At 37.7% G+C, this 11654-nt stretch overlaps 2 protein-coding genes across 2 annotated transcripts; both read left to right on the top strand.

The window, feature by feature from the left end:
* Positions 1 to 1993: 1993 nt before the first annotated feature.
* On the top strand, positions 1994 to 4542 carry LOC106302195 (disease resistance-like protein CSA1). The gene is made up of 3 exons (XM_013738733.1): positions 1994 to 2488; positions 2815 to 3582; positions 3840 to 4542. The coding sequence occupies exons 1-3, from the start codon at positions 2016 to 2018 to the stop codon at positions 4531 to 4533; spliced, it is 1935 nt and encodes a 644-aa protein (XP_013594187.1). The 5' UTR covers positions 1994 to 2015; the 3' UTR covers positions 4534 to 4542.
* On the top strand, positions 4490 to 11171 carry LOC106302194 (disease resistance protein RPS4-like). Its single transcript, XM_013738732.1, has 7 exons — positions 4490 to 4991; positions 5632 to 5934; positions 6036 to 7004; positions 7096 to 8601; positions 9023 to 9337; positions 9428 to 10345; positions 10434 to 11171. The coding sequence occupies exons 1-7, from the start codon at positions 4590 to 4592 to the stop codon at positions 10986 to 10988; spliced, it is 4968 nt and encodes a 1655-aa protein (XP_013594186.1). The 5' UTR covers positions 4490 to 4589; the 3' UTR covers positions 10989 to 11171.
* Positions 11172 to 11654: the final 483 nt, after the last annotated feature.

Genomic DNA, 11654 nt, shown 5'->3' with positions numbered 1-11654 from the left:
TTAGAGTTTAGGGGATTGATAAAAATCAAGCAAAAAGGATTTAGGGAATTGATATGTATAATGGCCATCAAGATACATATCCGGTTATAAAACAAACAATGGGATTTGAGATTTTGATGTGGATAAGGGCCGATTTGGATCGGTAAGCACATCGAATGGGATTAAGATTTTGATGGCTAGCTTATTCATCCGGCTATACAGCCGGTAATACGGCCAAACAAAAATTATGGGTTTCAGTCCTTTAGTCAATCCAGATTTAAGGCCGGATCAAAATAGGAGAAAGAGAAACCAATTTTAAGGCTTGCTAGCTAAAAGCGGTTTATGATTTTTTCTAATATCTTTTATAATTTCAAATAGTTCTTAGAAACAAAATTCATATAGATCTTAGATTCAAGATTAATATTTGTGATAATTTTAGATCTATAGATTTTTATAAGTTTTATGATTCAAATAGATCTAATAATCAGGATTCAGATATGTGGTGTTCTTAGATTTTATGGATAGATTAGTTTACCTTTTAGAAAACACCAAATTGATCTGAATGGACCACCGTAAGAGAGAGCTGATCCGCGGAAGAGCTGGTTGAGAGAGAGGTGGAGGAGCTGGCCGGAAAACCGTGAGAGGGATAGACTTGGCCGGCGGAGCAAGGCTGAGGGCCGGAAGAGATGGCCGGAAAAGAGATGATCGCCGGTGGATGGGATTGCTCAGGTGGAGAGAGTCACGTGCTGATAACGTGTTAAGATTTGAGAGAAGATTTGTGAGAATGTGTTGTATATTTCTTATTGCTTACACTACTATATATAGTAGTTCATTCAAGGTGGAGTCAAAGGGAGAATTGATTACAAAGATACTCTACATAATGATATGGTCAAACTCATAAAGACTAAGGTTGAATGGGTCTTCCATGTGGCTGGATGTAAACCCCCAATGGACTCTAGTCTTGAACTTGTATGGTCTAGGTTATGGACCATCCACTTCATGATTCATAACATATATATAAGGTTCTTTATTTTTCTAGTTCTTGCACTTGTATAACTTTCAAATCAAGTTAATAAGAATAATCAGAGATGCAAGATCAGCTCCGGTCGCACAAGTTGAAATGGCAATCAACGAGAATGCTCGTTTTCAAAAAAATTTAGCTAATCTTCAAATAAGAAATCAAGAGGCTCATTTATCACTTCGAAATGCCTTAACTGATCATATATGAAATACTATGGAGGTAATTATGATGAATAATTATGTAATTTATTTAAAATTTAATGATATAGTTTGTATTTTTTTATTTATATGCAATGTTTTAGTAATATAATATTTTCTTAATTAATTTTGTTGGATATTTTTACAGTTATTGTAAAAGATTTATGATATTAGTTAAGTCTTGTTAAGCATAATAACTACTATGTAAAATAAAAAAAAAGATTTAATATAAGATTTTGTTTTCGGAGAGAAACACTTTAAAATTTTATATCTGAGGTTTCGCGAAATCTTAAAATAATGGGAGTTTTGGAAATGCTCAATGTAATATTAAAATAAGGATTTTAAAATAAATACCGCGGGTCTGGACGTCCTTGTAACTTTTGTCGCGAAATAATAAAAAAATAACACTGATGTAATATGTTTTGTTTAACAAGAAAGAGCATATAAACTTAGGGAAACTCCCTTCCTCCATTGGTTGACCAAAAATTTAAGTTAAGTACAAGGTTTGAATTGAATTCCTAAAATAATGCGATCTTTACAAATTTACGAAGATAAGTTATATATTCTCATTTAGTACAAGAGCAAGAAGACTAAAGACAGGTTAACAAGAAATGTCTGCTTCCAAGTTAGTCATGAGAATTATGATATAAAACTTTGGTGACTATGTCTGGAGCCAATTCTTTAAAAAACGATTTAGTGTATGTCAGCCAACGATGACGTAGATGATCGTATCATTAAGTTTCAATCAAAGTCATCCAAACTCATTCCCTCAAGTTTTCAGAATTCATCTCTCGAAACTAATTCCTTGAAGTTCAACCATGGCAACCGACGCAAAAAGAGCGTCACAGCATCATAACGTGTTCATCAATTTTCGAGGCGCCGAGCTGCGCCATAACTTTGTTGCTCACCTGGAGAGTGCCTTAAAAATGGACGGATTCAACGCCTTCGTAGACCAATATGATTTGAGGGGTGGCGATCTTATACACTTACCTTTCAAGAGGATTGAAGAGTCGAGGATCGCGCTGACTATCTTCTCAACAAAGTACGCTGAATCATCATGGTGCTTGGATGAGCTGGTGAAAATTAGGGAACGTGTGGAGGAAGGCACACTCGTTTTGATTCCCATATTCTATAAGCTGAATCCATACGATGTCAAAAGGCTTGAGGGAGATTTTGGCTCTAAGTTGTGGAATCACGTGAAGCATACTTCTGAATTTGACAAGCTCAAGAAATGGAAAGAAGCTCTGGATTTCATTTCTCAAAAGACTGCCTTGGTTTTGACTGAGAACAGGTACAGATTCTAGCCCTATTCATAAATTTGTGATGCAAAAATCACAAATTCATTCTTAGATTGAGTTTAGGTCAACAGGCAAAAAACCTCCAAAAGTATAAATAAATATATATATATATATATGTGTGTGTGTGTGTGTGTGTGTCTGTGTGCATGTGTATTTTGACTTTTGGTTAATACTCAAAAAAGTGTTATAAGCATGTTCAAAATCTTAAATACCCTGTTTTTGAAAGTATTATTAACATAACAAATTTTGGACTCTAAAATATACAAAAAAAAAACTGTTAATCCTTCTCGTCTGTTTTTGTTCTTACACCCATCTCTAGTGATGAGAATGAGTTCATCATAAGAATCACCAAGGAAGTCAAGAGAGTGATCCGGAATTTAGAGGAGCAACTGGATCCTGGTTTCTACGGATCAGAGAAGTTGAAGCAGGTGGATAGTGAAAGTGATGCAAATCCAGAAGAAGTTGATGAGAGTGTGGGAGGTGAAGCAAGCATGTATAGCAAATCAAGAAGTGAGGATGACATGTTCCTTGGTGAAGAAAACTCTGATGCAATCCCTAATTTAGAGAATAGCTTTGACAGCAAGCATGGAAAAGCCAAGCAAAATTCTATAATCGCGACCTACGAAACATACGCAGCACCGCATCATGTGTTCATCAATTTCCAAAGGAAAGATGTCGGTTTCAGCTTTGTAAGCCATTTGGTTTGTGCCTTGGTAAGGAAAGAGGTCAGCGTTTTAGTTGACAAAGACGAGAAGAGAGGTGAAGAGGATGTTGACAATCTTTTCAAGAAAATAGAGGATGCGAAAATTGCACTAGTAGTGTTTTCAACCAGCTACTCAGAATCAACATGTTGCTTAAACGAGCTGGTGAAGATCAAAGAATGCATGGACGAAGGCAAACTCAAAGTCATTCCGATCTTCTACAAGGTGGAGCGATCGCATGTGCAACAACTGAATGGAGATTTTGGTTGTAAGCTTTGGAATTTTTGGAGGCTTCATCGAGACCACAATATTATTAAATGGGTGGAAGCATTGGAGTCTGTTGCGAGCCTTGGGGATATGTTGGAACTCTCATCCACGGAGGACAGGTAATACACCTCTATAATGTCTTTTCTGCTTTTGGGACGAATCGGAGCACAACCATATGAAACATTAGAATTGGTTCCAAAAATTTTAGAGGTTATATGCATCATTATGTATAGGCCTCCAAAATAATGAACTTTTTTTTACAAAGTTCTTTACAAATGTTTGTAGTCCCCGAAATCTCAGATCCGGCCATTTCTCCTTAAATAGAGTGTTGCTCGAGGGTTCTAATTGATTTATTGCCTTTTTACCTGTTTGGCAGATTAGAGAGCATGTTTGTGACTTCCATTGTCGAGCATGTCAGTGAAGCTCTTAGTAAGATTCCTTTACAGGAAGGATACAGTCTTGAAACTACAAAATTTCATGAAGGAAGAGAAGTAAAATCTATATATCTCAACAAGCTCCCGCTCTATGGCATCGAACAACGTGTGGAGCAACTGGAGCAGATTTTAGAGTTTGATTGCGACGAAACTAGGATTGTTGGAGTTGCTGGGATGCCTGGCATTGGAAAAACCACTCTCGCAATGTGGTTGTATGAAAACTGGAACTGCAAGTTCGTACGGTGTGTGCCTCTTCTGGGTATCCGTAAGAAGTCGGAAGAACATGGGCTAGTGTGGCTAAGGACAACACTCTTAAAAGTATTACTCGGTGGGGAGATTCCAAACATAAATGACAAGACAACGAATGAATCCATAAAGAAGGAATTGCTTCAGACCAAAGTCTTTATTATTCTAGATGACGTGACTGACAAGAAACAGATTGAGTTTCTACTTGGTGACTTCAAATGGATTAAGAAGGGAAGCAAAATTGTTATCACAGCGCGCGACAAATCTTTGCTGGAGGGATTGGCTGATGATACATATTTGGTTCCACAACTGGATAATAATGAAGCCTTTCAACTCTTAAGTTATCATCCCTTGATGGTCAAGACTCTAGTCCTCAGGGGACATTATTGACTCGGTTCACAAAATCCGTGGAGAGTGCTGGAGGAAACCCACTAGCTCTGAAGCTAATGGGTAGAGAACTTCGTGGGAAAGACAAGTATCATGACTCAGAACATAAACTGAAAATACGAACACAAAGTTTGAATACGAAGATCCTAGATGTCTGGAAATTTTATATTGATCAACTTAATAAGCAGCAAAAAGATGCGTTCCTTGACATTGTGTGGTTTTTCAAATCAGAGGATGAGTATTTTGTTAGGAGTATACTAGATTCAGGAGATCCTGACTCTATTGATGCTGTAAGTGAAGTAACGGATCTCGCTAACAAGTTCCTAATTACAATCTCCGACAGCCGGGTACAGATGAATGATCTGTTGCAGACACTCGGGAAGCACATTTGTTCTGCGGGCAGACATAAGCTGTCGGAATCAAAATATATCATCAACAAGCTGGAAAAGCTCGAAGAAACTGTAAGTTTATTTATCTTTTTTTTTTTTTCTAATGAGAATAACCTAAAATCAGAGCCAGTTTTAGAACAACCAGATGAAACATTTAGTTCCTAAATTTAGAGTTATTTTCGATTTTCGAGAAATAGCTAGGCGGTAACTAAGTGTTTTGTAAAAGAGTAACGACTAGACGAATTATTTGGGACTAGACTTAGTCGGTAACAAATTATTAATTTATATTTTGCATTTATATAAATATTTTAATTTTTGAGCATAGTTATGAAATTCCTTTGATGAATTATCAAAATTTTATATACAAACAAAAGAGATTAAACAAATTTGTGGATTTTTAATAACATTATTGCTTAATTTAAAAAAATTCAGACTAATATAAATCAATTTAAATTGATTTTAACAAAACTAGACGTGTCTAAATCAATTTGAATCTTATAAATCAGATTTTAAGATAATCATTTAGGATATAACCGAGTTAGCGGCCTACTAGACGATTTTTAGAACCATGGTTATTACATAGGTGATATGGTTTCCAAATTATCTTTAAAAAATTTGTAAGATTTTTCTTAAAATGTTATGGCTTCCTAAATCTCGGCCCTGCCTAAAATCATTTGATTATATTACTAACATGTTTTCTTTTAACTTTCAGGACAGAGGTATTTTCTTAGACCTGTCAAAAGTGTCGAATAACATCGTCTTGAAGCCGCGCACCTTCACCAGTTTGTCCAATCTCCGATACCTCAAGATATATGATTCTAATGATCCTCGAAAATGTAAACAAGACTTCAATTTAAACTTCCCTCATGGGCTCAAGCTCCCTTTAAAAAAGCTTCGATATCTCCATTGGGTAAAATTTCCATTGGATGAACTTCCCTCAGACTTCTGGCCGGATAATCTTGTTGACCTTCGGCTTCCTCACAGCAATATTACACGTCTTTGGGAAGGTGTCAAGGTGTGTTTTCATGTGCCAAATCTTTACCAATCAGATGGCTAATGTAACATGTCTAGTTATATTTATTTCTAATGGTTGTTTGAATTTGATGGTTTTCACAGGACACGCCAAGGTTGAAGTGGGTGGATCTAAGTCACTCGCGTAAGTTGGTCAGTTTATCAGGATTATCAAAGGCTAAATATATCCAAAGACTGAATCTGGAAGGCTGCACAGTTTTGGATAAATTGCCATCAGAGATTCAAAATATGAAATCTCTTGTTTTCCTTAATATGAGAGGATGCATACGTCTTTGGTCTCTTCCAAAAATGAACTTGGTATCCCTTAAGATTCTTATCCTCAGCGACTGCTCAAATCTCAAGGAATTTCAGGTTATTTCCAAAAGTATAGAATTTCTACATTTAGATGGCACTGCAATCATCAAACTTCCTCCTACTATCGAGAATCTTCAAAAACTTGTTTTGCTAAACATGAAAAACTGCAAATCGCTGGAGTGTATTCCCAACAGTCTCAGCAAGCTAAAAGATCTTGAAGAGCTAATACTTTCAGGTTGTTCAAGGCTACAGAAACTTCCAGATGTCAAGCATAGCATGAAACATATCAAGATCTTACGTCTTGATGGAGTAGGAGCAAAAGAGATGCCAAACATATCGACCTTCATTAGATTTGAAGGCCAAGCTTCTGGGTCGTATTGCAATCCGAGGGAATGGCCACATGGTGTTAATGACATTTCTTCACTAGGACGTCTATGTTTAAGCGGAAATTATTTCGTTTGCCTGCAAGCTGACATATGTAAGCTCTATAATCTGAGATGGCTAGATGTGAAGCAGTGCAAGAAGCTGAGATCTATTCCAATGCTTCCACCAAGAATTCAGTATTTTGATGCTCATGGGTGTGCGTCCTTGGAAAGAGTGTCAAATCCTCTGGCGCTTCAAGTGTTAACAGGGCATATTCATGCCACCTTTAATTTCTCCAACTGCAACAAGCTTGATCTAGACGCAAAGGATAGTATCATCTCTTATACTCGTTGGAGAAGCGAGCTAGCACTAGATGCACTCTCTAGATATGATGGGGTATGTTTATATATATATCTCTCTATTAGATTATTTTGTTCTTAGTTATCACAGCTATTGTGTATATGTATTGGTATTTTTTTATTTGTAGGGTTTTGCTTTGGAAGGTCTGATTGTTACTTGCTTTCCTGGACGGGAAGTACCAGTATGGTTCAGTTACCGAGCATCTGCATCAGTGTTAAAGCAAAAGCTACCTGCACACTGGTGCGACAATAAGTTCACAGGGATAGCTCTATGTGCTGTTATCTCTGCTGGAAACCATGACCATACGAGCCATCTCTTGGTAAAATGTGGTTGTGAGTTCAAGAATGAAGACGGATCACGTATCAGCTTCAGTTTTAGTGTTGGAGGATGGAACGAAGCAGGAAGCACACTAATAATGATTGAGTCCTCTCATGTCTTCATTGGCTATATCAGTAGAAGGGATATCAATAAACATGGTGCTGGAATTGGAGAGGGATGTAACTGGACTGAAGCTTCCCTTGAGTTTCAAGTGACAGATGGTACTAAAGAGTTAGCAGGTTGCAAGGTGTTGAATTGCGGGTTTAGTTTGGTATATGCATCTGATGAAAAGAATTATGTACTTCCGGAGAGGGTTGAGAAGCCTAAACTGCTTTCTTCTGTTGGAGTTGATCTACGGCTCAAGCAACTGGAGAAAGCGTTGTACTCTACGCCTGGAGAAACTCGTATAATTGGAGTTGTGGGGGAGCCAGGTATTGGCAAAACAACTCTTGCAAAGGCTTTGTTTAAAAAGCGTGGGTGTGGGTTCCCACAAAACTTGTTCTTAAAGATGTCAAGAGCTCACAGACCAGAGCGTTTGAGAAGGACGTTTCTGGTAAATCTACTAAAGCCTGTGAATCAAACCATAAGCGGTGAGACAACACATGAAAATGTGAAGGATAGCCTGCTTAAAGCTAAATCTTTTATCGTTCTCGATGACGTGAGTGACAAGAAGCAGTTAGAGTTTCTCCTTGGCAACCTCAAGTGGATCAAGAAGGGAAGCAAGATTGTAATTACTTCACGTAACATGTCGTTCCTTGAGGGATTTGCTCATGATACTTACATGGTTCCAAAATTGGACAACAGAGAGGCCTTTCAACTTTTTTGTTATTATGCATTTGATAATCAGATATGTAGTCCCACAAGGACCTTCATGATACTGGCCAGAATAATTGTGGATAAAAATGGAGGCAACCCACAAGCTCTGAAGTTATTGGGTAGTGAACTTCGTGGTAAAGACAAGACTCACTGGGAAAATAAGATGCAAACATTGACACGCATTGCGAAGATCCAAGAATTCAAGAGATCATATATGGATCAACTCAATCAACAACACAAAGATGTGTTCCTAGACATTATATGGTTTTTCAGATCAGAGGAGGAGTGTCTAGTTAGAAGTCTATTGGATTCAGGAGATTTGTATTCTATTAGTGAAGTCAGGAATCTCACTGATAGGTTCATGACTGATATCTCTAACGGCCGTGTAGATATGGATGGGGAAGTTTCTATGTTCGCTAAGGACCATGGTTCTCATGGGCGGTATACGCTGTTGAACTATGATGATATCAATGAAAAGCTCAAGAATATGGGAAATGTGGTAAGTTTATTCCCTATAAATATTATTCATGATTAGTTTAGTTTTGCAATAGAGAAAATCTAACATATACTTACAATATTTGTTGCTCGTGGTAAAACAAACTTCTAAAATGTTTTCACCACCAAATTACAACCCTAAACACATATTAAGTTTGATCAACATATGTGCATATCATCATATTCTACATGAAAAGAGCCCCAACAAGATTCATCTCACTCTTTTTGTTAGTGAACTATTCCTCTTGCTGTTGACAAGAGTGCTGCTAGGAACATCTTTAGTTTTGAAATGTTAGCATATACATAGTTTGGAGTACATGTCTGTTCAATATTTGCATTGAAATTTAAGTATGGATAAGAATTCATTGCATACAACCACAGAGACATCATATGTTTCCTAAGTTATTTTCTTTCAACATTCTCAGGAAGCTAATAATGTGAGAGGTATATTTTTAGACCAGTCTGAAGTAACAAAAAGCATTGCATTGGAACGCATGACCTTCACCAATATGAGCAATCTTCGATGCCTCAAGGTGTATGATTCTTGTTGTCCACGGCAGTGTAAATCTGACAGTAAATTATACTTTCCGGATGGGCTTGGTCTCCCATTGGAAGAGATCAGATATCTTCACTGGTTAAAATTTCCACTGATGGAACTTCCATCAGAGTTTAAAACAGAAAATCTTGTTGACCTTAGGCTTCCTTACAGCAAAATTTCACATGTTTGGGAAGGAATCAAGGTTAGTTCTCTAGTGAATTTTTACTAAACTATTGGCATGTGTATTTATTGTTTTCCTTATTGGAAGTTTAATTCTAATGAATTATCTCAGGAGACACCACGGCTGAGGTGGGTAGATCTAAGCCATTCAAGTAAGTTGCTCAGCTTATCGGCATTATCAAAGGCTGAAAATCTTGAGAGATTAAATTTAGAAGGCTGCACGAGCTTGTATGAGTTACCACTGGAGATTCAGAACCTGAAGTGCCTCGTTTACCTAAATATGAGAGGGTGCATACGTCTGCAGTGTCTTCCAAAGATAACTTTAATCTCTCTTAAAATTCTCATTCTCAGTGGATGTCCAAGTCTAGACGAATTTGAGTTAATTTCTGAAAGTTTAGAATTCTTGCATTTAGATGGAACTTCAATCAAGACACTTCCACCGGCCATAAGAAACCTCGGAAGACTTGTCATGTTGAACATGAGAAACTGCAAAATGTTGGAGTTCCTGCCAGACTGTATTTGCGAGTTGAAACTTTTGGAGGAGCTAATTCTCTCTGGTTGTTCAATGCTTAGGAACTTTCCCTATATCAAGCAGAGTCTGACACATCTACAGATATTACTTTTTGATGGGACAGGAGCAGAAGAGATGCCACAAGTATTATACTTCACTAGTGTCAGTAGAGCATCCTTACTTCATCATTTATCTTTGAGCGGAAATAATTTCGTCAGCTTGCAAGCTGACATCTCACAACTCCATCACCTGAAATGGCTTGATGTGAAACACTGCAAGAAGCTAAGATCGGTTCCAGTGCTTCCTCCAAGACTTGAATACTTTGATGCACATGGTTGTGATTCTTTGGAAAAAGTTGCAAATCCGCTTACTCTTCCACTAGTGGCGACGGAGCAGATACATGCCACGTTCATATTTTCCAACTGCAGAAAGCTTCATCAAGAGGCAAGGGATAGTATCATCTCCTATACTCGGCAGAAAATTCAATTAGTGCTAGATGCACTTTCTCGATACCATGGGGTGTGTATATTTCTTTATGTCAATATTCATTTTTTTCTTGCATCATATGGGGTATATATATGACTTTTGGATTGACATTTTTTGATAGGGAATTACCTCGGAAGCTTTGATTGGAACTTGTTTTCCTGGTTGGGAAGTACCCGCATGGTTTAGTCACCGAGCATCTGGATCATTGTTGAACTCAAAGCTGCCTCCATACTGTGACAACAGGTTTACTGGGATAGTTCTATGCGCTGTAATCCAGTTTCCATGTTACAATAACCACTCTAATCTCTCGGTGGAATGTACCGGTGTATTCAAGACTGAAGACGGAACTCATATTCCCTTTAGTTGCAGTATTGGAGTTTGGAGCGAATCAAGTAACATGACGCAGAAAATGGACTCATCTCATGTCTTTATTGGCTATGTTCGTAGACTGGATGTCGACACACAAGAGGAAATATGCGCATTTAATGAAACCTCACTTGAGTTTCAAGTTACAGATGGTACCGAAGAGGTAGTAGTAGGTTGTGAAGTAGTTAAGTGTGGCTTTGATTTGGTACATGTACCCGATGAAAGAGAAAACATATTTGGGATGCATAAACTGTTGTCGACGTCCAGGGTGAAGCATCAAAACTACTTGAAAAGTGTCGGAGTTATATAGTGATATCTAGAATCAATCATACTCTCATCTACCATAAGGAACATCTTGTGTAAGCTTGAAGACAGAGGCTCTGGCTAAAGCCTGTTAAGCAAAGGTCTTAGGGGCCATAATTGATATATATATTTCGGGCGCCAAAGTGTAATAGTTTAATCACCTTAGCCTATTGGTTTGTGTACATGTTCTCTAGTGCTACAGATAATGAGTTCAGTTTTGCTTCCCTTTTACTATTTTTTTCTTTTTGGAAATTAATCGCAATAAAACTTTTTGGAGAGACTAATAAAAGTCGCCGGTGTTCCTTTTCCGGTGATACGACTCCCGACGTTCGGGCTTCGCCTCCGGCAACAGTGGCTTTCACAGCACCGATTGGCTGGCACCTGTCTCTAGCGGCACATCGTCCTTTGATGTTGCCGGCTGGCTCTATGTCGGACCTCTTCCGGTTTTACCCTTGTTTTTCCTTTTTGTTGTTTATTGTTTATACTTTTCGGGTTTCTTTTGACTTTTCGATCTCCTATCGGTTTTATTGAGTTAGATCTTTTGATTGGAAAGTTTCAACCTTTCCCTTTGGTTAGGGTTTGTCATCTTCAAGCTTATTCAAATTTTTAAAGATGGCGGTGGTTGCATGTTCTGGGGTTGAAGCTTTCGTTGTCTTAAGATCGCTTGGAATGT

The sequence above is a fragment of the Brassica oleracea genome, chromosome C7, assembly GCF_000695525.1.
Source record: "Brassica oleracea var. oleracea cultivar TO1000 chromosome C7, BOL, whole genome shotgun sequence".
In the NCBI taxonomy this organism is placed as follows: Eukaryota; Viridiplantae; Streptophyta; class Magnoliopsida; order Brassicales; family Brassicaceae; genus Brassica; species Brassica oleracea.
Note: the sequence above shows the minus strand (reverse complement) of the source record. Positions and strands in the feature narration are given on the sequence as shown.